This window comes from Salvelinus fontinalis, chromosome 33, assembly GCF_029448725.1.
Source record: "Salvelinus fontinalis isolate EN_2023a chromosome 33, ASM2944872v1, whole genome shotgun sequence".
Classification (NCBI taxonomy): domain Eukaryota; kingdom Metazoa; phylum Chordata; class Actinopteri; order Salmoniformes; family Salmonidae; genus Salvelinus; species Salvelinus fontinalis.
Window position 1 is genome coordinate 42,798,336 of NC_074697.1, and position 25,715 is coordinate 42,824,050.

The 25,715-nt window shown below is 46.3% G+C and overlaps 2 protein-coding genes across 11 annotated transcripts in view; one reads left to right on the forward strand and one right to left on the reverse strand.

The window, feature by feature from the left end:
* sidt2 (SID1 transmembrane family, member 2) overlaps positions 1-5,418 on the forward strand; it is a 32,684-nt gene extending 27,266 nt beyond the window's left edge. For all 5 annotated transcript variants that reach the window (XM_055896302.1, XM_055896304.1, XM_055896303.1 and 2 more), the window contains 6 exons: positions 22-98; positions 675-721; positions 1,357-1,462; positions 2,352-2,462; positions 2,842-2,955; positions 4,723-5,418. In XM_055896302.1, the coding sequence (XP_055752277.1) occupies positions 22-98; positions 675-721; positions 1,357-1,462; positions 2,352-2,462; positions 2,842-2,955; positions 4,723-4,785 (518 nt within the window). In that variant the 3' untranslated portion in view covers positions 4,786-5,418. The remainder of the gene's footprint in view (positions 1-21; positions 99-674; positions 722-1,356; positions 1,463-2,351; positions 2,463-2,841; positions 2,956-4,722) is intronic.
* A 266-nt stretch (positions 5,419-5,684) lies between these two features.
* On the reverse strand, positions 5,685-22,290 carry LOC129832320 (centrosomal protein of 164 kDa-like). Of its 6 annotated transcripts, none has more exons than XM_055896299.1 (29): positions 22,117-22,290; positions 21,418-21,507; positions 21,033-21,144; positions 20,280-20,511; positions 18,898-19,011; positions 18,637-18,753; positions 18,432-18,509; positions 18,129-18,233; positions 15,135-16,760; positions 13,997-14,053; positions 13,780-13,857; positions 13,468-13,541; positions 12,676-13,101; positions 12,365-12,496; positions 11,866-12,061; positions 11,589-11,672; positions 11,298-11,420; positions 10,979-11,122; positions 10,824-10,907; positions 10,616-10,684; positions 10,280-10,539; positions 9,765-9,953; positions 9,183-9,381; positions 8,890-8,997; positions 7,675-7,789; positions 7,146-7,445; positions 6,908-6,980; positions 6,660-6,782; positions 5,685-6,572 (listed from the first exon to the last, which is right to left on the reverse strand). In XM_055896299.1, exons 2-29 carry the CDS (start codon positions 21,500-21,502, stop codon positions 6,476-6,478), a joined length of 5,400 nt encoding a protein of 1,799 aa, XP_055752274.1. In that variant the 5' UTR covers positions 21,503-21,507; positions 22,117-22,290; the 3' UTR covers positions 5,685-6,475. The 6 variants fall into 6 exon arrangements, with proteins under 6 accessions (XP_055752274.1, XP_055752272.1, XP_055752273.1 ...); XM_055896297.1 differs by having other exon boundaries at positions 13,997-14,050; positions 18,898-19,041; XM_055896298.1 differs by having other exon boundaries at positions 9,189-9,381; positions 18,898-19,041.
* Positions 22,291-25,715: the final 3,425 nt, after the last annotated feature.

Here is a 25,715-nt window from a genome sequence, read left to right on the forward strand (position 1 = left end):
TTCTATTTGTTTGTGTTTCAGATTCTGGCATCCTGCGCAGGATTGTGTATGTGATCTACACCGACTGTATCCGCCAGTGCAGTGGCCCCATGTATATTGTGAGTATACATCAGGGGGGACTACTGCCCCCTCTCATTGAAGACACGGAAGTTCAAGGCCGACCGCGATACTGCAGGCATTGTTTGCATAAAACTGGAACCCCCCATTATCGTGAATGGAAAAATGGCAATCATCGTGGTCAATCTACCAATAATTGCTTCTAACAAACCAGATGTATGTCCTTGAACCGATTATTTTTCAATCCCACACAGAATAAGTTTAATTTAGTTTCTAATTGCAGCCTTCTGTCGCCTGGTTGGCCTTCAACTTGAGTTACTCAATGAGAGGAGGGGGGGGGCAGCACTGAGCTAGGCTGCAACGTCACTTCCTGGAGTAGCTCAAACTGCGTATCTTATGTCTCCATGAGACGCCATCTTAACCGACTTCATTTGGCTTCAATACACGATTGAGTATTTACATAGGAATGAATGGTGTCGCGTGATCGATGGCTTTGTCCCATTCATATATACAGTCATTGGTATACTGTACATACACACACTGTATGGAGACTCTAATGTTACGAAAGATTCACAAATCCACAAGTAAACGTTTCTCTCTCTCTCACGCTGTGTTAGGACCGAATGGTTCTGCTGGTGATGGGAAACATAGTGAACTGGTCTCTGTGAGTATTTTCTTCATTCACTCTATCTTATTCTGACTGGACTGCCTTTACTGCAGTGTTCTTTATTTGTGACACATTTTTTTATTATTTATTTTTCGGTCAGGTTTGCAAGGTACAGATCTGGTATCTTCATTTGATCACTCTGTTGTCGCAGAGAATTTTCCTGCGCAGCTTGAAATGCTAATTCTAGTGTATTAGGGATTAAAAAGGCTTCTAAAGTTTGTAATTTCCGATTTAAAATGCCAGACTTGATTTGCCCTAGCAAGAAATGTATCAACCCCTACAAAAATGTCCATTAATTATAATCGATGTAATAATTCACATTTCCTGTTGCTGAATGATTTTTTTTTTCCCTGCTGTGAGAAACGGGGTCAGATTAAGATGGCAGGTCTGTACATTGTTTGACATCATCATGCAGTGTTCTTTATCAAAGGTCTTTCACACCTACTTTAAGTGATTCATGTATGTGCCTTTCTGTCAATGTGATTTATTGCGACTCACTCCGCCTGATGAGGCAAGGTATCCATTTACTCTGTAGAACAGTCATTACACACCCACAACCATGGGTGGAGACTTGAGTAGAGTAGACAACTCATCACTGACATACATTGCGTTGTTGTGTTCTGTCTGTCCAGGGCTGCCTATGGGCTACTAAAGACGCCCAATGACTTTGCCTCTTACCTGCTGGCCATCGCCATCTGCAACTTGCTACTCTACTTTGCCTTCTACATCATCATGAAGGTGTGTGTGTGTGGGGGGTCTAAGCTAGCATATGGAATTGTTTTAAGAAATTGTAGGCTAAGGGTTTTTAAAAAATGGATAATAAATCTTAACTTCTGCTACTACAAAATAAAGATCTGTCAGTGTGATTGAGGCAGACAATAAGTTCATCTCTGCAGCTCCTAACACCCTTAGAATAGCTTCCAGTTTCCTCCATCTCCTCATCATCAAAGAGCCACTGCTCGTCACTCCTCACCATGCCAACGCCTTAGTCCTCTCAGGGTGTATGATGTTCAGGGTGTCTCTCACTGTCACTCTGTAAAAGAGAAAACAGCGCCTCACCTCCCTGTACAAGTCGACCAGACGGCTCTGCAGTTGCTGGCTGTGCTCAACGAGCATGGCCATGTGGCTGAGCTGGTTTGTCCAGTACTGCTCGTACTCCCACAGACCCAGGCCGCCCGCCTCCACCTGTGCTGTCCATGATGCCATCCATGGTACAGCCTGGACAAATCTCTGGATGTAGTCGCTCATTATTGAGAAATGGATCAATCTTCGAAAGCAGTCACACTTCTAGTCTTGAGGTTGTTGCCACAAACTGAGTTCCAAATCAACATTGGCACCTAACAACCAAACATTCTCAGTTCGAAACATGCTCTATTCAATTATGATAAAATGCCAATGTATTTGTATGGTTTTAGACTCACCATGGGAATGAAAGAATGATTTTAAATCATCAATGACTCTGGCTCTTAGCAACAGACATTCTACTTAAATGTGCTTTGTTTGACTGTTGCCATATTCTAACAGTATTGTGTATATATAGAAAGTGCACATCTGACACATGAAACAACGTGGAACATGTTCCGGGTGTACAATCACAGATGTTGTGTTTCTGTGAATGTGTGTGTAGCTCCGTAGCGGTGAGAGGATCCAGTGCATGGCCATGGTGTGTATCCTCTTCACAGCCGTGGTGTGGGGCTTCGCTCTCTTCTTCTTCTTCCAGGGCCTCAGTACCTGGCAGGTCAGCACAGCCTTACAGATCAGTGGCTTCCACCACACGTCAGCCTTACACGCCCCTCTTCGGGGGCCCCCGGCCGTTCCATGTATTCAAACGGTTCCGGAGCTAGCACACCTGATTAATCAAACACTTGTCTGTGTAGGTAAGTTGAATCAGGTATGCTAGTTCAGGTGTACAACACAATTGTGAATGTTCTGGGGGTCCCTGAGGAGAGGTTTGGGAACCCCTGTCTTATGGGGCTCATGGTTTCTGTAGTACCACACTTGAAAACATCACACGCTCGCACACTACATATTTACACATCACATGTCTTGGTCACATAACCCCAACAGTCACCGGTCACTGTGGAACTGACGGCTTTGTCCCTTCTCTCCTGCCATAGAAAACCCCCGCCGAGTCCCGGGAACACAACCGTGATTGCATCGTGCTCTCCTTCTTCGACGACCACGACATTTGGCACTTCCTGTCTTCCATTGCCATGTTCGGTTCCTTCCTGGTGAGTGTGTGTTTGGTGTGTGTGTGCACGCCTCTGGGGAGGGCCATGCGACACTCATTTCATAGTACAGTCGTGGCCAAAAGTTTTGAGAATGACACAAATATTAATTTTCACAAAGTCTGCTGCATCAGTTTGTATGATGGCAATTTGCATATACTCCAGAATGTTATGAAGAGTGATCAGATGAATTGCAAAGTCCCTCTTTGCCATGCAAATGAAGTGAATCCCCAAAAAACATTTCCACCGCCTTTCAGCCCTGCCACAAAAGGACCAGCTGACATTATGTTAGTGATTCTCTGGTTAACACAGGTGTGAGTGTTGACGAGGACAAGGCTAGAGATCACTCTGTCATGCTGATTGAGTTTGAATAACAGACTGGAAGCTTCAAAAGGAGGGTGGTGCTTGGAATCATTGTTCTTCCTCTGTCAACCATGGTTACCTGCAAGGAAACACGTGCCGTCATCATTGCTTTGCACAAAAAGGGCTTCACAAGCAAGGATATTGCTGACAGTAAGATTGCACCTAAATCAACCATTTATCGGATCATCAAGAACTTCAAGGAGAGCGGTTCAATTGTTGTGAAGGCTTCAGGGCGCCCAAGAAAGTCTAGCAAACGCCAGGACCGTCTCCTAAAGTTGATTCAGCTGCGGGATCGGGGCACCACCAGTACAGAGCTTGCTCTGGAATGGCGGCAGGCAGGTGTCAGTGCATCTGCACGCACAGTGAGGTGAAGACTTTTGGAGGATGGCCTGGTGTCAAGAAGGGCAGCAAAGAAGCCACTTCTTTCCAGGAAAAACACCAGGGACAGACTGATATTCTGCAAAAGGTACAGGGATTGGACTGCTGAAGACTGGGGTAAAGTCATTTTCTCTGATGAATCCCCTTTCTGATTGTTTGGGGCATCGGAGAAGACAAGGTGAGCGCTACCATCAGTCCTGTGTCATGCCAACAGTAAAGCATCCTGAGACTTCATGTGTGGGGTTGCTTTTCAGCCAAGGGAGTGTGCTCACTCACAATTTTGCCTAAGAACACAACCATGAATAAAGAATGGTACCAACACATCCTCTGAGAGCAACTTCTCCCCACCATCCAGGAACAGTTTGGTGACGAACAATGCCTTTTCCAGCATGATGGAGCACCTTGCCATAAGGCAGAAGTGATAACTAAGTGGCTCGGGCAACAAAACATTGATATTTTGGGTCCATGGCTAGGAAACTCCTCAGGCCTTAATCTTGTAGTCAATCCTCAAGAGGCTGGTGGACAAACAAAACCCCACAAATTCTGACAAACTCCAAGCATTGATTATGCAAGAATGGGCTGCCACCAGTCAGGATGTGGCCCAGAAGTTAATTGACAGCATGCCAGGGCGGATTGCAGAGGACTTGAAAAAGAAGGGTCAACACTGCAAATATTGACTCTTTGCATCAACTTCATGTAATTGTCAATAAAAGCCTTTGACACTTATGAAATGCTTGTAATTATACTTCAGTATTCCATAGTAACATCTGACAAAAATATCTAAAGACACTGAGGCAGCAGACTTTGTGAAAATTAATATTTGTGTCATTCTCAACTTTTTGCCACGACTGTGTTATAAAATGGAGGGGAATACACAGATTTCACACCATGGACATGGTTATTGCGCACGTCATTCAGCAATAGGAAATCATTAGTGGCTGAGCATTGATGAAGACCTCCCATTCCTGACCCATACATACCCAGATAGTAACATCTCAGATAGTGACTGACTCCTCTGCTTTCTGCCAGGTTCTCCTCACCATGGACGATGACTTGGACAACGTCCAGAGAGACAAGATTTTCGTCTTCTGAGAAAGCAACTCACTGGCTCCGCCTTAACGTTTCTCGCTGGCCAATAGTGACACGGTGGCAACTGACACACCCAATGGCTTTGTCTCCCTGACTGCAGGCGGGCTGGGCATCTCTCAGCCAATCAAAGAGTTGGGGAAGGATGGTGCGCCCTCCCCCAAGTTGGAATCTGTATGGACACTTGGCGTGCCAATCAATGAGTCTGGTTCACCAAGACATGCTGACATTTCTCCTTACTGCCATCCGATATTACTGTGGTCGTCGTGTTTTCTTATTGCGGATAAAGATGTTAACAGTTCGAATGTAATTTATTTTATATTGCATCATTACTGACTTGCAACTCCATCAATGCATTTAAACATGTATAGTCTGTGTGCCTGTGAGAACACACCTCATGTCCAGTCTGTCGGTGGCCTTTAATGTTCTAATCATGTGGTCTGTATTTATTTCTATGGCTCAGTCGGATAATGTACACCAGATGGATCTGTCCCAGAGAGATCAATGATGGTGTAGTAATTACTAACTATGTCCTTAGCTGGTGAGGAAAATATATTTTGCACTGTAGGATAAGAAAACTTGGGACTATGTGATGGAACAGTTACTGAATAAAGTTTGTCCACAATGATAAAGGTATAATCTGTCTCTAGGTTTTGTATTTTAAGTCACTGACAAGCAGGAGGAAAAGGAAATCCAAACTTGGGTTGTGTTCATTAGGCACCAAATGGAAGATAATTGACAATCGGGGAAAGCCTACCTGAACTTGTCTAAAATTCACATTTTCGTTGCAAAAGTTAACACTTTCCGTTGGGTGCCCCAATGAATACAACCCTGGTGATTCTTTTAATGTAGACAAATGAAATATTGAAAAGCTGTTGCATGAAAAAGAATGAAAGCTTGACATGGACATTATACACCACTTTATATTTATAAAAATACTGTAAAAATTCCACACATCTATCTGCACAGTAAACACACTGGAAGAGGGTCTCTCTTACCAGAATTTCATACAGACAATGCTTCACAAGTTGTCCTGCCCTTGTAGTGGTTATTATGGTATGGCTTGAACTTCTCATACAGCAGAATTACAACATCTCTTATACAACCTGATACCATGATCTTTAGTCGCTTATAAATTTAAGATATCAACGGTATCGCTCTCATAAACCTTGAGATGTCTCTGCCAATAAAGTGAAGCACCTATTGAATATGTAACAGCTATGCATTCTGCTTTAGAAACATTTAAATAGCTAGAGGCAAAGAAATTGGGAAACAAAGTGATTTGTTGACTACGCTATTGTCTCCATAATCCCAAGCTATTCAACCTTGCAAGCCAATGGAATGAAATTACAGAGACCACTGAAACAGCCCTAGTGTCCTCTCTTCTGTCACACAATCACAGCTAAACCTGAGGACGAAGAGTTCACTGGAGGTCAGATGTCTTAAAAATGTTTCTTACAGTAATCTGATATGGAAATTTGGTTGTTGGAGAATCCTAGCTCTGGTCCTTTGGTCCACACACAGCCGAGGGCAGTTCCTCTAGTAACGCCCTGGACCAGAGCTAGAGGGATCCCTGCATTAAAAGTGAATTTTTAAAACGCACCCCTGTCCTTAGCCCTTTTTCAGTAACAATACAGCTTTATCTGCTTGTGTTGATCCTTGCTCCGTATGTAACTTCTCCCTTCCCCACCCCCCTTTAGTAATGGTACACTTTAATCTGGTTGTTGTCATCCAGGCTCAGTTGGACCAGTCCACTCATAGTGGGGGGGGTCCGATAACGTGTGAACAGAGGTCTGATGAAAGCCTGTTAAGGAAATGTACAAGATTGAACCAAGCTCCATTATAAGTGGTGGCGTGTGAGCATGTTAACAGAAGGATACACACTGGGGTCTTTCCTGCGTGTCTCCAGCCATCTCTTGTTGCCGTCGATCAGACCTTGAAGCCTCTGGCCATCCATCTCCACTGCCTTAGGCTGCATGGAGGACAGACTACGAGCCTGCTCACTAACACACACAAACACACATTTCTGTAGTACCTTCCTTCTACAAGATAAGACTACTGTGAAAGGGATGAGTGACAGTCTATATATTTTTTTAAACATTTTCATGTTTGTTATTTTCATATTTACCTTGCAGGACTGTACCCTGAATAAAGTGCATTGGTCCTCAAGGAACTGGTGGCTATGGACTCAATAGAAGCCCCTATAGAAGGGACAAAGAGAAGTGTAGTCTCGTTAAACCAACAACTTCCCCTACCTGAAAGTACACAGACAACCCTGAGCGGAGAGTTCTTCAGTCCACAGAACTAAATAGAACACATATTTAATATAACATATATGATATTGGATCTCTTTGGTTGAAATGTACCAGGGAAGAGCTTGGCCCAGCGGCTGTTGAGCAGGTCCTCAGAATCCCGTGGTTGGGTGGAGGTGCTGTGAGGGGCCCACGCCCAGGAGGGCCCAGACAGAGTCATGGAGAGCTGTGAAAGAGGCATTGAGGTGGGGGTTCGGGGCAGGGAGAGGGGCAGAGGTAGTGGGAGAGGCTGGTAAGGGGTCTGGCGTTGAGTCAGAGAGCCCAGAGCCCCCAGGACTGTGTTGAGCTGGCCAGAGATGTGCTGGAGCGACTCGGCTAAGTGCTGCACCTTAGCTGGCACTGTGGGCTCCCCACCTGGAGAGGAGAGAGGGGAAGAGAGAGGAAGAGAGCGAATGTCGGAAAAGAAGAAGACATAGGTAGAAAAGCAAGGGACGAGGTGTGAAAGAGAGGGAAGGAAGGAGGGGGAAAGGGGAAAAAAGGAGAAACGATGAAGGGGGAGAGAGAGTATAAATAACATGGCAGCGGCCGAGGCCTATTATGAGTGTGTAAGGAATGGATATTCACGTATGTGTGTCTCTCTCACCTGGGCCATCATGGCTGTTGCTGACGCTGCTCATATCCGATTCAGTCACATCAAAGGTCACCTTCCTATCAGCAGCCAGTCTGCCCTGGTCATTATAGTAGTGATGATGGGAGACCTGGGCAAGGGAAAGCAAGAGAAAATTTTTAAAAAACTCCGTACTTTCTAACACGAACACTTGATTTACAATGATTTAGCTGATAACTGCTTTATTGAGGAACGTTTTACTTACAACGATTGGCTTAGCTAGCTACCTTAAGTTGAACACACTGACTGTAAGTCGCTCTGGATAGGACTGTCTGCTAAATGACCAAAACGCCATGTAAATGCATACAAAAATATGTATGTGTACAAAACATTAGGAACACCTTCCTAATATTGAGTCGCATCCCCCTTTTACTTGAAAACAGTCTCAGTTCGTCGGAGTATGGACTCCACAAAGTGTCGAAAACGTTCCACAAGGATGTTGGCCCACGTTGACTCCAATGATTCTCACAGTTGTCAAGTTGGCTGGATGTCCTTTGGGTGGTGGACCATTCTTAGTACACAAAGAAAACTGTTGAGCGTGAAAAACCCAGCAGCGTTACAGTTCTTTTTATTTAACCTTTATTTAACTAGGCTAGTCAATTAAAAACAAATTCTTATTTACAATGACGGCCTACCCCGGCCAAACCTGGACGATGCTGTGCCAATGGGACTCCCAATCACGGCCAGATGTGATACAGCCTGGATTCGAACCAGAGACTGTAGTGACGCACGCCTCTTGTACCGAGATACCATGCCTTAGACCGCTGCGCCAATCGGGAGCCCAATTCTTGACACACTCAAACTGGTGCGCCTGGCACCTACCACCAGACCCCATTCAAAGGAACTTAAATCTTTAGTCTTGCCCATTCACCCTCTGAATGGCACACACACAACTCATGTCTCAAGGCTTAAAAATCCTTCTTTAACCCGTCTCCTCCCCTTCATTAAAGTGGACTTAACAGGTGACATCAACAAGGGATCATAGCTTTCACCTGGATTCACCTGACCAGTCTGTGTCGTGGAAAGAGCAGGTGTTCTTAAATGTTTTGTCCCCTCATTGTATAGTGTGTTGTTTATTAGCAATCTACTGAAGTATGTATAACGTTATGGGCATGGTATGTAGTACAGGTGGTGTACAGGGGGCAGGATACGTGGTATATAAACGTGTTATGGTGTAGTACTCTTCAGTACCTCTTCAGCTACGGAGCTCTCTAGCTGTTGCAGTCTCTCCTCTTTCCTGCGTAGCAGCGAGTTCCCCCTCTGCACAGTCACCCTCAACTCCTCCACGTCACTGGCCTCCTGAGGAAGACGAGCGGAAACGAAAGAGAGCGACAGAGAGAGGGAGGGAAAGAGAGCGAGAGACGATCCAGGGACAGTTACACACAGAGGTCAAGCATACTCTCTCACTTCATGAATGTTCAACACAAGGGCACTAGGGCCGAGTGTAGGAGTCTATAAGGGATATGGAAGGGAGTCACACTTACACGTACCTGCTGCAGGTTCCTGTACATCTCCTGTGTGGCCTGGGCGTGCATGGTGGTGTTGGGGTACTGAGAGGAGCTGGACTGGGCCTGAGCTGCCTGCAGCGCTGCCTGTCTCTCACTCAGACGACCACTCTCCCTCTCCAGGAAGCGCCGGGCCTTCTGCAGGGACAGGCCCTCAGAGGAGATATACTGATGCAAGCTGGGAGAAGGAGAGGAAGAGAGAAACACACACAAATACAAATACACCATGACAGCGCAATACATAAGGGATGGAACAGTGGCAAAGGTACCCACAGGACAAACAGAATAATATTAGTCTGAGGAGAGATTAAATAGCATTAATACAACAAAAATTATTCTAAACACACCTTTACTTTACAAAGTTAAACAGATGTATTTTTTCTACATAATAAGCAGGAGTAATATTCTTAGATCAGAATGACAGCAGACTGTACTTCTATCCATGTCACTAAAGACTAACAGAAACAAAAGACAAATTTAACTAGAATGAAGAAGTTAGTCAGGATAGAAAGGTGCAACATGCATGCATGTTCTCTCTCACACACACACACACACACATACTCGTCCAAGCTGCTCTCGCTGTCTCTGGAGATGGGGGAGAGAGGAGGTTCTTTCAGGTGTTCCACATGCAGCACTTTCTCCCGTCCAGCAGAGGGTGCTGCCTCGCTATCCTTCTCCTTCTTCCTCTCCTCCTCCTCTGTTCTGTCCAGTCTAGTAGAAGGCCTCTTGATCTCACTCTGCTCCAGATCACTGCAATATAATCATGTGTTTGTCCCTGAGAAAGTACCGCTTGAGAAAGAGCTCAATAGTCTGGCAAGCTACAATTGAAGTCTCCCACTAAGTCTGGAAGACATGCTGCTGTCAGCTGCAAGGTGTCAATGAAAGTGTGAACGGAGGTTGACCCCAACTAACGGGCCAGGTGTGTGTGTGTGTTTCAGTGGAGGCTGCTGAGGGGAGGACGGCTCATAATAATGGCTGAAAACCATGTGTTTGATACCACTGCATTCATTCGATTCCGGCCACTATTATGAACCGTACTCCTCCCAGCAGCAGCCTCAACTGGTGTGTCTGTGTACCTGACTCTGCGGCCCAGCCGATCACAGCGCTCCTGCAGCAGCTCCACCTTGCTCTCCAGCCGGTCCCGCTCCTCCTTCATCCTCCTGCTCTCCTCTCTTGCTTTGTCCCTCTCCTCCCTCATTCTCTCCAACTCCTCTCTCGCTTTGGTCCTCTCCTCCCGCCCTCTCTCCGCCTCCTGCCTCGCCCTGTCCCTCTGTCCTTCCACCCGCTCCAGATCCCCTCTCAGTCCATCTCTCTCCTGCATGACTCCAGGCAGAGCCTGAAAACAACACAGGCTTAACATCTACAGCACGATGAAGACCGTGGTGGTGGTGGTGATGACGATGAATCCTCACCTCAATTCCTCTGTCTATCTCATCCTCTTCATCCCCAAGCTGCTGCCTCCTCTTCTTCAAATTCGCTGCCTGAACATTGGCAAGTGGATATGTCCTTTAATCAACAGCGGCCAACCACACACATACACAGTTCATTCCTTTCCAAAGCCATCCCTAAGTGTTCCAGATAGTGATGCAGACACATATCAGTGCAACAGTGACTGATTACCTGGGTCTTCAGTATTGTCTCCTGGCTCTTCAGTTCCCTGGCCTTCAGCTCCAGCCTGTCCCCCAGCTCCTGAATCTCTGCCTCCTGAGGGATGACAGGTGTTTAGAGATGATACACGTGTGTGTTCGTGTGTGTGTGTGCCTCTCTGTCCTCACCTTGCGTGTGTGTGTCTGGCGGGTCTTGCAGAGCTGGGAGTCTAGCTGTGTACGGAGTCTTTCCAGCTGGGCGCTGTGTGCGGCCAGCAGGCGATCCCTCTCCTCCTGCAGGACACACAGCAACTGTTCCTTTTGGACAGCCTCCTGGAGGACAAAAGCACACACAGACAGACACACAAATAGATCAGGAGTTAATTTCCACAATATTTAACCGCAGCATTACATGTAGGGACAACAGTGCAGAGGCAACAGCCAAAGCAACAATGACAGTAGCAGCAGGCAGGTTACGAGAAGCTGTGACCTTTGAACTGTGTCTCACCTGGTCCAGATGACTCTCTCTGATAGAGCTGAGTTCTCTGTGGTGGTCGTCTTTGAGCTGCCCCAGCTTCCTGGCGTGGTCACGCTGCACTTCCTCCCTCACTTCCTGGAGCACGTCTCCCAACTGGACCAAGTCACAGTCAGTGGGAGGGATTCATAATGTCACAACGCTCTATAGGGTTTAGACTGACATACTGGTAATATGTGTATCTGCAGTCAGGGAGATGAGGGCTATGGTTTTGTGTTTTAAAGGTGGGAAGTAGTGTGTGTGTGTATGTGTGTGTTCTATCACCTCTCTTTGGTACTCTGCTAGATGCTGCTCTGGGCTACGAGGGCTCTTCAACTCCCTCCCCCTCTCACTGGCACTGCTTCTCCCCTAAGGAACACAACAACACACTGTCTTCAACCATCACCTGTGTGACACACACCCTATCCTAGACTCACTCCATGTATTTCCCTCACAAAAACAATTTCAGTTATTTCGAGTACACGTGTGTATTGGAAGGCCCCTCTCCTATATCTCCCCCCTCCCACTCTCCCAGCTCCTCTCCTACCTCCCTCTCTCTCACCTCCTGTTTGAGGGAGCTGAGTTGCTCCTCCCGCTCCCCAAGCAGTCTCCGCTTCTCCGCATGGAGCTTCTCCTCTGACTCCTCCCTCAGTCGCTCCAGGTCCCGCCTCCCCTGGGCCTCTATCCTCTCTCGCTCCGCCTCTGTCTCCGCCTCCAGGGTGGCACGCAGCTCTCTCAGCATCGCCTCGCCCTCCTCCCTGATGAAAACAACACACACACGAACATAGCAAGCACACACAATCATTTCTAGCGCAAATCTTTTTTTGTCTTGTTTTTTTCCCAGTGACCGAGCGGTATTTCTATACCTACTGTATGTGTAGAAAGAACAGTATCGCCTAAGCACAGAACAGTTATGTGAAGCAGTGTCATATTAATACAGCTAGGGTCGCTGAGCATGTGCTCTAATGGTCAGTGGAGCACTCCAGGGAGATTGCTGTCATATGAATGTGTGTGTGTGTGTGTGCTTATGCAGATGGATGAATAGTAGAGAGATGAGTCACCTGATGTTGCGTTGCTGGTTCTCTCTCTCCCTCCGGGCCATCTCCCTCAGCTCCAGTAGCCTGCTTTCAGACTCCACACTCGGCCTGCTCTCCTCTTCCCTCCCCTTACTCTGGAGCTTCTCCCTCAGGCTCCTGGAAGACCGGTCAGGACAAGAACACACACACAGCAGCGGGTGAGATAACCAGCACTGTCACACAGCCCTAAGCATCAACACTGAGTCACATACTCACACGTCACAGCTCACAAATTCTACTATAACAGTGGACATAAGTGGAGAGGGAGGTTGACCACTCTGTGGCCTGCTGCCTACCTGACCCTCTCCTCGCTCTCCTCCTTCAGCCTCCGTTCCTCCTCCTCCTCCTCCCGCCTCAGCTCCTCCTGAAGGAGGCGCACCTTCTCCTGCCTCTCCCACAGCGCACGCTCCTTCTCTATCTCCCTCTCAGTCTCCCTCCTCTCCTTCTCCCTCTCCTCCTCCTGGGCCCTTCTGCTGTCCTCCCCCTGTCTGGGGGCTTCCTCTTTGTACTGGGTGTGGGGGCTCCTAACTAGGCGGCCTCTGGAGGTGTCAGGCCGCTGGACCCCCGGCACCCCTAGGCTGGTGCTGGCGCTGACCCCCTCGGCCCGCGGCCGGGGTTCCGGCTCACAGTGGGAGGACCCTGTGGTCTGCTGGGATTCACTGGGCTGGCTGGGGGGCCTGTCCTCCATCACTAGATCCTCCCTGCCTGCACCATGGAGACGCCTGCAGTGTTTGGGAGGAGGGAAGGAGGGAAGAGAGAGTGGAGAAGAGGGAATGAGGGGAGAGAGAGAGAGAGAGGGTTGAGAGAGAGAGAGGTGAGAGAGAGAGAGAGAGAGAGCGAGAGAGGAAGAGAGAGAGAGGGAAGGAGAGGAGAGAGAGAGAGGAGGAGGGAAGGAGGGGAGAGGGAGAGAGAGGAAGAGTAAGAGGAGTCAGATAAATGATTTGGCTCAGCTCTAGACTTGCAGATCTTTGTGAGAAACAGACCACTGCACCAATGACTGACAATATGCTTGTATCACAACGTGTGTGAGTTCAGAGAGGACATTTCACTGAAATATGGGCATTTATCAGAAAGGCTTGTCTGCCAACCTCTCTGCAGCTTCTGCCCTCTTCCTCCGTTCCTTCTCCTCCTCCGCACTGACTTTCACCATCCCCACTTTGTCCTGGGGAAAATACAGACTTTTTAAAAAGGTGAATAGCAAAGGCTAACATAACTCTACATGGCATGATGTGAGTGTTCACTCTCAAAATAAAACAACGGTACAAACAGTGCCTACAGACTCTACAGCCAGAGAACCACTGTGACTGAGGAGAGAGAGTGTAGCTGAGGAGGAAGGAGGTGAAGAGGGGCGAGCGAGGGAGAAAAAGAAAGGTGAGGAAGAGATGGAGAGAGCGTGGTACCTGCAGGAGTGGAATAACAGCAGGGAAGAGATCCTTCAGGTCCAGGACTTTCTCTGACAACTTGGAGCCAAAACCAGACTAAAGGGAAAATGGAACACAACATTGTTTGCCTTTACTCAACATACCCCTTGATAATATCTGTTTAAATGTCACATTATAAAGCCTCTATTCTACAGGCCTATCTACTGGGACATGATCTTAATCCATAATAAAGTACCTTGAGGTCCTCAGTGGAGGAGGATGCCACCTCCATGTGCTCGCTGGCCTCCGACTGCTGATGTAAACACACTCAGTCACTGACATGAAGCATAGTGCCACCGTATCACCTCAACACCGTACACACACACACAGACACACACATGCACTCACATACAGACAGATAGAAAACATGGATGCATACTGCCATTCTCAGCGACACACAGCGATTATGAAGGCTCTCGTAGCAGGACAAAGCAAGTACAGCAGAAAAGGGACAATACACTAGTCAACAGCACAGAGCAGCCATCCCATTGGTTTGATCAGCAAAGCTTGGGCAGACAAGAGGCAAATAGTGAGACTCTACCACACAAGCACAGGGCTGGTCAAGCAGGCAGTATAGACAGAGAAACACAGGCTACAGTACTGCAATTTTGGATTGAGAGGACCGGCTGCCTTGGGGGCTGTATACGAGGATGGGGCTGCCTTGGGGGCTGGTGAGAGGATGGGGCCGCCTCGAGGTCTGGCTGAGAGGATGGGGCTGGCTGAGAGAATGGGGCTGCCTTGGGGGCTGGCTGAGCGGATGGAGCTGCCTTGGGGGCTGGCTGAGCGGATGGGGCTGCCTTGGGGGCTGTCTGAGCGGATGGGGCTGCCTTGGGGGCTGTCTGAGCGGATGGGGCTGCCTTGGGGGCTGTCTGAGCGGATGGGGCTGCCTTGGGGGCTGTCTGAGCGGATGGGGCTGCCTTGGGGGCTGTCTGAGCGGATGGGGCTGCCTTGGGGGCTGTCTGAGTGGATGGGGCTGCCTTGGGGGAATGGGGCTGCCTGAGAGGATGGGGTTGTCTGAGAGGATGGGGCCGCCTAGGGGGCTGGTTGATAGGATGGGGCTGCAGTGCTCAGCTCTAGAGGAGGGATGGAGGCAAAACTGGCAACAAGGGGACCAGAATGTTCCAATCCAGTCCTCAGAGCTGACTGCATATACACATATTACCAAAGACACCAATGTGATGTGAGGGAGACCATGGGGGGCTGGATTCACCAGGGTTGGGACTTGAGCCAACACAGCCCCTCAGGGAGTGGCTGAGAGAGGGGCGGAGGTGCATGCAGAGGGGGAGCACACAGGGCAGGGGCCACGACATGGTCAAAGCACACCAAACCCCTACCTCTGCTGGTAGAGGGCTTTGTTTGGGCACATTCTTCTTCTTCCCCACATACACCTCCATTTTGTCACTTCGTTTAAGGTCTGCTAACTTCTTCTTCCCCAGTGACTTAGCTTGGACCGTTTGTTGCTCGAGTCTCTCGATTACTTCCTCTGAGCTTGTGGATGTTTTGGGTTTCGGTGAGGCTTGCACGATCTGAATGCAGTTTTCCACCACCTCATCACGGTCTTCTTCAAGTCTGTCTCCTTCCTTTTCTTTTCGTTCGCTTTTGACGCACCCCTCCACCTCCTCCTCACTGCTCTCCTCTCCTTCCCTAGCCTGTTTTTCACTCAGCGAGCATCTCTCGAAGACTTTATCACTTTCCTCCCCTTCCTCACTTTTCACACACCTCTCCACCACTTCACTCTCTCCCTCCTCAGCCTCCTCTTTACCCTCCTCTTCAACACTTTTCACACACCTCTCCACCACTTCACTCTCTCCCTCCTCAGCCTCCTCTTTACCCTCCTCTTCAACACTTTTCACACACCTCTCCACCACTTCACTCTCTCCCTCCTCAGCCTCCTCTTTACCCTCCTCTTCAACACTTTTCACACACCTCTCCACCACCTCCCTCTCCCCCTCCTCAGCCTCCTCTTTACCCTCATCTTCCACCTCTTCCTCACTTTTCACAGACCTCTCCACCACTTCACTCTCTCCCTCCTCAGCCTCCTCTTTACCCTCCTCTTCAACACTTTTCACACACCTCTCCACCACCTCCCTCTCCCCCTCCTCAGCCTCCTCTTTCAACCACGTCTCAACCACTTCATCATCTCCCTTTGCCTCATCTTCCTCCTCTACACTGTCTCTGACAGTCTCTTCCTTCCTTTCCACATGCTTCCTTTTGAAATATCTCTCGCCCACTAGCTCACTTTCCTCTACATCTCCTCCCTCCATCTCTTTCATATATCTCTCTACTACCTCATCACTCTCTTCCTCCTGTTCCCACTCTTTTTCCTCTCCTGCTTCCTCACTTTTAGTGTCTCTCTCATCTGCTTTTGGTTCTTCTTCACTTTTAACACTGCTCTCAACTAGCTCATTGCAGTCCTCCACCTGTTTGTCATGACCTACCTCTAGTTCTTCATTTGTAACACACCGCTCTACTACCTCATCACGCTCTTCTTGCTCTCCAAGATATCTCTCCATCATTTCATCACTTCCTCCTTCTTCCTCATTTTTGTTGACATTTTCCTCAACTACGTCACCAGTCTCGTCTTCCTCCCCATCCTCACTTTTTACACACCTCTTTATGACCTCATCACTTTCCTCCTCTCCCTCCTCCAACTTTGCTTCACACTCTACCTCCTCACTGACCTCAGCCTCAACGTCCTTGCCCTCCCCCTCCTCTTCTTTCTTCTTCTCACTCGCTTGCCCTACTTCTCTCTGGTTCTCCTCTTCACCTCCTCCCTCCCCAGCCACACTCTCTCTGTCCTCTCCCCACCCCTCCTCATAATCTTCTTCCTCCTCTCCACTGTCTCTAGTTTTACCAGGCTGGGGGTCTGGGGTAGGGGGGCAGACCCCAGCAGCACTACTGCAGTCCCTGCTGCCTCCGTGTGGTGGGGAGGAGAGGAGGTGGCGTCCACGAAGGGAGTCCTTGGTTGGAAGGGGAGGATGGTGGCCACCAGAGAGAAAGAGAGGGAAGACGTGCATAGACACAAACACAAAAATAAAGAAAGTAGGGGGAGGGGTTGGGGATAATATGACAAGGAGAAGACACAGGGACCTGAGCAGCATGCAAACCACTCACGCATTCCGTAGGTAGAGCTCATCGAAAGAGAACAGTCATGTCAACAACAAACACAGAGAAGTGTGACAAAATCACAGGAAGTGCACAGTTAAACACACACACACACAGAAAGACCTATAACACCAACGTAGAGTGATCAAATGAAAGACTCAGATGGCAAAGCAATAACAGTGACAGTATGAGGACAAGAGGACTAACAGAAAGAAACAGTGGCAGCCGTGACCATAGCACAGCTCCCACTGACACAGCAGCTAGACAACCAGGAAGAGATAGACACACAAGAACCGAAACACATGTTTAAAGTCACACACACACACACACTTATGAGAGTTGATAAATGACAAAGATGTTATGTCTGAATGAATGAATAGGCCTACACATTTTCCCAACGATAGCTTACACTTCCCATCCCTCAAAGTGTTGATTTTGGTTAAAGGCAATCTAGTAAACAAGAGCAGTTCTATCTAGGTCTGCATCTTGTGATCTCTCTTCAGATAGATATATTGAACAAACCCATGACTATGTTATCGGATCTAAGTATACAGTGCATTCGGAAAGTATTCAGACCCCTTGACTTTTCCACATTTTGTTACGTTACAGCCTTGTTCTAAAATTGATTAAATCGTTTTTTTTATCATCTCATCAATCTATACACAATACCCCATAATGACAAAGCAAAATCAGGTTTTTAGAAATGTTAGCAAATTTATATAAAAAAAAAACATGGAAATCTTATATAGACAGGTGCCTTTCCAAATCATGTCCAATCAATTGAATTTACCACAGGTGGACTCCAATCAAGTTGTAGAAACAGCTCAAGGATGATCAATGGAAACAGGATGCACCTGAGCTCAATTTCGAGTCTCATAGCAAAGGGTCTGAATACTTATGTAAATAAGGTATTTAGTGTTTTAAAAAATGTATACATTTGCAAAAATGATTTTTTTTTAAGTGTTTTAACTTTGTCATTATGGGGTATTGTGTATAGATTGATGAGGGGGAAAAAATGTCATACATTTTTAAATAAGGTTGTAACGTAACAAAATGTGGAAAAAGTCAAGGGGTCTGAACACTTTCCGAATGCACTGTAGGGTTTAAACTACTAGAAAGTCCTAAAACTAACATACACCACAGGATTGACAGTGGGATGAAAAGAGAGAAAGAGACAGGGAGAGAAGCAATAGATTGAGCCACATCAGTAGTGTGTGAGTTACCTGCTGAGAGGGGGACTCAGGGCTGTGCTCTCCAGACAGGGCCAGGTCCTGTAGCTCTGCTTCTGTCTTTTCCTCTGGTGGGGCCAGTCCACTGGCCTCGCTGTCCTGTTAGCCATACAACACACACGGCAGAGCCTAAATCCATTATACAGAGAGGTTTTCTAATGTAATAATGACATGGGACTGTGCTTATCTGCATTGGTATCATACACTGACAGAGTTGAAAGTAGGTGAAAAGTCCTAAAGGGGCTATGCCATAAAATAGACATGGTGTTGTTGTGCATTGTGAAAAAGGAAGTGTACCTCATACTGCAGCCCTCCTCCCAACGCATCCAAGTCCAGGTGCAGGTTCTGTAGCAGTCTGGTCGAGCCACGACGACTCTGCAAACAGCATCACAGTCATACATCTAACTTATACTCCACAAATTAGACACTTCTATTCTCCAAATATTCTGTTTCACAGTGCCCAGAAAGGATAGGTATGCACTTTGCCAGTTGAAAGTCATACCGGCTGCTCATCCTCTGAGATGTTATCCTCTTCATCCTCGAACCCAGGCGGAGAGAAAGCCACACGCTCCTCCTGTCGCCCTCCCAGTAGACTGGACCCGAGGCTTGAGAGAGGACCCTTAGGGGAGGGAAGGAAGGAGGAGAGACAGAGAGTGAGAGATAAAAGGTTAGAGACTTTCAACAGCACACCATAAGAATAAGGGTAATACAGTACATAAGGTAATGAACTATCATCATTTTTCATCAAGGTGAAAACTCTTACCCCAAGGGGAGTCTTCAGGGGCTCCAGCCCTCCAGAGCTGCTCAGGGACCCCCTCAAGGCCGGGCCATCAAAACCCCGTAGAGGAGCAAGGCTCCCCAGGCTCCCCAACGGGGCCTGCAGGGGCCCAAAGGTCAAGCTTAATGGCTGAGAGACAGAGAGAGACACACGTGAACAAATATGTTGTGTAGAGAGGGTTCAGGTTAATAGTAATCATCATGATATTCAAGGATCTTATCGAAACTGGTATACTGCTCCTATCATTCACCTGCTTCTACCAATCCTTCTCCTATAATTACAAGTTCCTTTACGCTCTGAGGCTGTCTTACCATTTCCTGTCTGTAATCTGTGGTCCTACCTGCAGAATCCCTGCACTGCCCTGCTGGATCGGGCATGCTCTCTCCCATCCCGTCTCTCGGCTGAGAGGTAGGTAGGGGGACATGGGGCCAGGGGAGAGACAGAGAGGGGCCAGGTAGGGGACGAGGCCCTGCTCACAGTCCCTAGCATCAAGTAAGTGAACTCCTAGGATGATCTTTCCCTTCTGCTTGGCCTTCTCTTCCCTCATATGTTTCCGTCATCACTGCCCCAGGTGTAGAATGACCATATGAAGGCATTTGGGGTTCAATAGCCTTTCCTTCCTCTACCTCCACTTCTAAACAGACCACCTTGTCGCTGAAATCACTACTGCTCTCCCTGCCCTCTTCTGCTGCCTCCCTCCATTCCACCACCTCCTCAGTGACAAAGCCCTCTGCTCCCCTCTCGAGACTACCATGACTAACTGCATCAGCTTGACTCTGTGTTTCATCAGTGGGCCCTAGGCCAAACCCCACTGCCCTGTCTCATTCCTCATTGTATGGTGCTAACCCCCCATGTCAGTTTGAACCCCCTACCAGGGAACCTTTCACTGTTCCCAGGGGTGTTTCTGTCTGGCTCTCCTTCAATGCAGGCCTTTCCCCTTTGTTTACAGACTGCTAAGAAAGGATACACATAGGAAATGGAGAATGACTTAGGACAATGACTTATAACTCTATAATCACTACGATAATCACTATATCGGTATAACTGTATCACTTAGCAACTGGGGGGCATGAAGCAACCAAGCATAAGTATGTGACTATTGTGTTGATGACCAAGACAATATAAAATAAGAATGTATTGGTTCAGCCAAGCCACTCTAAACGCCTCATCTTTGTACTTTGTTTCCTTTCTATTTTCTGCTACGCCTCAGTGACTAAGCGGAATAGCCGTGCTTCTTTGACATTATTTAGAGTTGAAGTTATTTCCAGACCAATACATCTACACACAACAGCACTGCAGTGTTCTGAAACATCTGTGAGTCACTTCATGCGCTTGGTGTATTTCAGAACATAACAACGCCCACTCACTCCCGGTGGCTTCAGGAGCTCTTGGTCTTTTGCCTTCTTCTTTTTCTCCTTCTTGTCTTTTTTATTTTTCTTCTCCTTTTTAGCGGCGGTGGTGGGGGACCCGTGTGGCTGGGTGCCGGCTCGTTCTCGCTCCTGATTTACCAGGCTGCGGTATTGCTCGTCACATGGGTGGTCCCAGGTGGACTGGCCCGAGGAGAAGTTGAAGTAGTACACGTCCCCCGTCACATCTTGACTGCGAGAGGGGGGAGAGTCACTTCAGCACCTCAGAACTCAGAGAAGGGAGAAGAGACCAGTGAACATATGTTGTCTGGGAATACTGGGAAGTCTACCAGTGTTGACACACTACTAGGGGCCAGAGATGGAGTCAATGTCAGGCGTCTTCAAACTCAGATCACAGTAAAAAATACTGTGTATCGAGACCACGACCGAGACAAAACTGATCCATGCAAGAGAAGGGTGACATTGTGACCAGTCAGTAGTCATTTGTGGTGAATGAATCACTATCAAAAAAGTACTGTTAAAAATTACATTTAAAGTACTGTTTTACTGCAATTAAAAAAACATGCATTTATGGAAGTCAATTTTGGGGGAGCACAAAAAGCATCCCCCATCTACAAATGTGTTGACCATCCATACACAGGTGAGAATATTTGTGTTCGGTTTCAAATTCACTTGATTGGATGTTACTGACCAATACCACCAGGTTCGGACTCCATCTCTGGCACAGTGGCAGATGCCTGCCTGCCTGCTTACCAGGGTTTCCATTCGGGAGGCAGTGGGGCAACAATGCCCTCTCTGGCCAGCCATAGGAGCTCGGGCTCCCGATTGGGATCAATGCCAATCTCTCGTGCGTACTCATGGATCTCTGACAGGGGAGGGGAAGAAGCAGTGAAGAAAATCTCCAGATAACATTACATGACTTCTCACACAACCAAAATAAGTTAGTGAATGTGTCATATGTGGCTTATCTATGTAAAACAGAGCATTGCTTGGTTTTGAGATGTGCCTATGTGTTTGATACCCACTACAACACTTTGCACCATGCTCGTGTAGTTGTTTCAGCAATGTAGCTTACAGTCTACTGATCTGTCAACTAGAAAGGGAGCCATACTGCCCCTTCTGTATCCTTCTGCTCTACCTTGTTGAGAGGGGATATAGTTCTCATCGTAGTCCTCTTCCAGGATCAGCTGGTCTCCAATCTGCAGAGCAGCAGCTGCTGTCATGGTTACTTAGAGGGGAAAATAGTAATGTCGTAGATGCCATTTCAAAATTGTAACTATATTCTATTGTATTTTAAGTAGCGCATGCATCACTACAAAACAAACCCCATATGGGACCTCTGGCACATTAGATAGAAACTTAAATTTGTACAAAAAACGTACGATTTAACCTCTGTGTACAGTCATATACATATATGCTATTAAGTCATGCAAACTCTATCCGCGTAGCTAGTTGGCTAGCTAGCTAAGTGTAACTAGCCACAATGATCAAACCTTTACCACAGTTAAAAGAGGAAACCTTTTCAAAAACGAACTAGTTAACTAACGTAGCTACTGTAGTTAAAACTATCTTCGCGGCTTTAGCTACGTCAGTTAGCTAACGAGCTAGCTACATTAGTTGGCCATTAAATTAGAATAATAACTCCCATAATGTTGTTAACATGGTTTCATAGCTAGCTACAGTAACGTTAGCTGGTTAACCGTAGGTTTCCAGTGACAGACCAATGCGGGGTGGCGCCACATCTCAGAGGAAAACGTTACAGTAACTAGTTAATTCGCTAACATTGGCATATTAGATAGAAACTTCAATTTGTACAAAAAACGTACGATTTACCTACCTAACTACAAGTTATTATCCTATCCCAGCAAGGGAAAGATCAGTCAAGCGCGATTATTATCGACATTTTCCATTACAAAAGAGTAGAATGGTTTCACTGGGTCTGCTAGCTAAACAACAACATATCAAAACAGAATCCGCTGATGGAGCGTCCACAGACGCTTTGGTCCGTTTCCGGTTCCAACACCCCTAGCAACCATGTAGCACCCACCTACCACTCAGACATATCGCGGTAGATTGGACAAAAGTGATGCAGAGGACACCTCTCATTGGACCTAATCACTGCCCAACAAATTATTTACAGTACTGTAATTCACAGCTAGTACAGTATAATCCCTTTAGCAGGTAACACACATAGTTCAATATGGCAGTGCTTTCATATGTCCACATTCTCATTGGAAACGTGAATGCATTTCGCAGACAATTTACATGAATACATTTAGCAAAATACATGTAACCACGATCAGTCTGTCAAAAATGATTCGTCGGGTTTCTGCAATTGAACCAATCACATCAGGTTTTGTTTTGTTTTTTCCTCTGTAATTGGTCCCTGAGCCCATAGGAGGCAACTCTAAAATGTATTTTCTCTTTCTGTAAAGCCCTACCTTTCTCCACTTCCACTGTCTTCCAAGAGTTAGTTCTGCTTCACTTCAGTTTGCTCCTCAATTCATGCACCTTGGTTGGAGAGTGAGGTAGCGTCAGTGTTTCTCCCTTAAACACAGGTCAAATTAGGTCAAATTGAAGACTCCAATTTTGCATGCAATTAATAAAGTATTGCAGAGCCACTTCCACATGACATCAACAAAATTAGGAGCCTTCCAGTATGAGGAGGTGTCAAACGGTTGTCATAAAACGTCTTCTCAATGAACTGGTTCCTTGACGAATGTATCCTGCTTTATTGTGGGCAAAGTGATGTTATTGACAGCAACCAAAAGGTATATATGTACTCAGTTCGGTTTTAGCCACCATTAATTATTCACCAAAATTATGGCTTTTTTACTGTAATTATATCCTGCATTGCAACACTATAGATTGGTTTGTCTTTTCTGAATCCATTAATTGAGGCTTCCTTTTCAGTAGGCTCAAGCCTAACAATGATATAGTTTAAAAGTATCTATCTGATTTCAAAAACATTGTAACAATACCTGCTGTAAAAAAAACAGCATAGACCAGCATATGCTTGACCAACCAAGACCAGCTTGACCAGCTAGACCATGCTGGTCCGACCAACTTGACCAGCATCATAACCAATTTGACCAGCATGGACCAGATTGAAATTAATGCTGGTCTATGCTGCTTTTTTAAGCAGGGTATTGCTACAGTGTAAGCAGTTTGTTTGGCCCATAAATCCACACACACATCTACCATAGGGTGGCAGCAAATCAGTCAGAGAAATCCTCTGCTTTCGCCACTGAGCAGTGACTTTGTTCATTGGCTTTGCTCCTAATAAAAATCTGAAAGATACTCCTGTGTCTCATCATCACTGCATCATCGCCCAGTTTCTCTGCAAAAAAAACACCCACCAGCCATTTCTACTGTGGGATCCTCCTAAAACTGCAGAATAAAAAATCAAGGAACTAATTGTTTATTGGGCTTGTGCAAGACAGCAAATCAAATTTCGTGAAATATTATGCTTATTGTCGCTGTCTTTGAACATGACCTCCATGAACTTGAACATGAGATTTCTACACAGTAGTCCAATCTACACAGTAATTCAATACTTGGCTTTGCAGTCCTCTGCTGTGAGAAATAGATAAAGATCTTGAAATCTAGAAATAGTCTAGATCACTCTGATGGAATGAAAGCCTCACACCCAGTTGGCATGGCTGGTTCAGTTTGTGTGTAGATGTTTATTTGTTTAAATGGCTGTAAAAAAAAAAAAATTCATATATGTTTCTGTTCATGTTAACCCTCCGCTATCCCGGCACTAGTATTTTCAGCAAATCCTTGATCTAGTGGCCGCCAAATCTGAAGGTAATTGACTGATGGTCATTGTCACAGTTGTGTAAGATCTGTGGCAAAGTTTGCAGAATTCTTTCCAAAATGGATAGATGGCATCTACATTCTTAGAAAAAAGGGTTCCCAAAAGGGTTCTTCAGCTGTCCCCATAGGAGAACCATTTTTGGTTCCAGGTAGAACCATTTTTATTTCCAGGCAGAACCCTTTTGGGTTCCATGTAGAACCTTCTGTACAAAAGGGGTTCTACCTGCAACTAAAAAGGGGTCTTTATAGGGTTCTCCTATGGAGACAGCTGAAGAACCCTTCAAGGTTCTAGATAGCACCTTTTTGGGCACTGCTTTATCTTTCTTTTCTTTTACATAATGTGTAGGTGGTTTGGCCGAGGTTCTAGGTGAATGACCCCTTAATTCCCGGCAGTGATAGGCACTAGTACACAAACATAGGCCTTGGAACTTAAATAATAACATCTACACAGCTAAACACACAACATCTCTTGCTTATACATTTGAGTTCTTTTATCTCGAGTACTCAGACTTCAAGGAATTGAAAAAGTCACAGATTACTTTAAAAAATCTGTGTAAATTAAAATAAAATGTATGGGTCACTTGTTCCCGAATACAACAGGTGTAGACTTTTCCGTGAAATGCTTACTTACGAGCCCAATACAGTGTAGACATTGTTAATGTTGTAAATGGCTATTGTAGCTGGAAACTGCAGATTTTTAACTGCAGATTTTTTATTGAATATCTACATAGACGTACAGAGGCCCATTATCAGCAATCATCCAATGACACGTTGTGTTATCTAATCCAAGTTTATCATTGTAAAAGGCTAATTGATCATTAGAAAACCCTTTTGCAATTATGTTAGCACAGCTGAAAACTGTTGTGATGATTAAAGAAGCAATAGAACTGGCCTTCTTTAGACTAGTTTAATACATTTATTATATCAATTTGGTTAAGTTGTCAACTAATGTGAATTCAATGTGAAATCAACAAAAACTGTCACCATGACATTGGATTTAGGTTAAACATTGGGTGAAAAAAAAAAAAAAAAATCCCTTACAGTGATTACTTTTTTTGCAAATCCAATTAGTTTCCCACATTGATTCAACGTCATCACATTGATAATTTTTTGTTGAAATGACGTGGAAACAACGTTAATTCAACCAGTTTTTGCCCCGTGGGAAGGTTTTGATACTAATATTGTTATTTCCTCTTTTATTTAATCTCATATCAGGTAACAAATGGCAAGTTTCCTGGGTGGAGTCATGCAGGCTGGGTCAGGTGACAGGACAGGAGACAGGCCCCATCAGTCACTCTGTCTTCAGCCGCTCATAAAGCTCAATTGGGTTTCAGTGCACCAACAGGGGGGAGGGATCCAGGAAGAATAGATTGGAGGAGGGAGAGTTGGGGGTAGAAGAAGACACGGGAGTGTGAAAATATGCAGAAAAAATAAGAAAAGAGAACAGGAAATAGGGCATTTGAATATGCTGAGAAAGAATAGATGCCTAGGCAGGGGTTGGCTGGTAACATAGTGGTTAGAGCGAATCCCCGAGCTGACATTGTAAAAATATGTCGTTCTACCCCTGAACAAGGCAGTTAAACCACTGTTCCCCGGTAGGCTGTCATTGTAAATAAG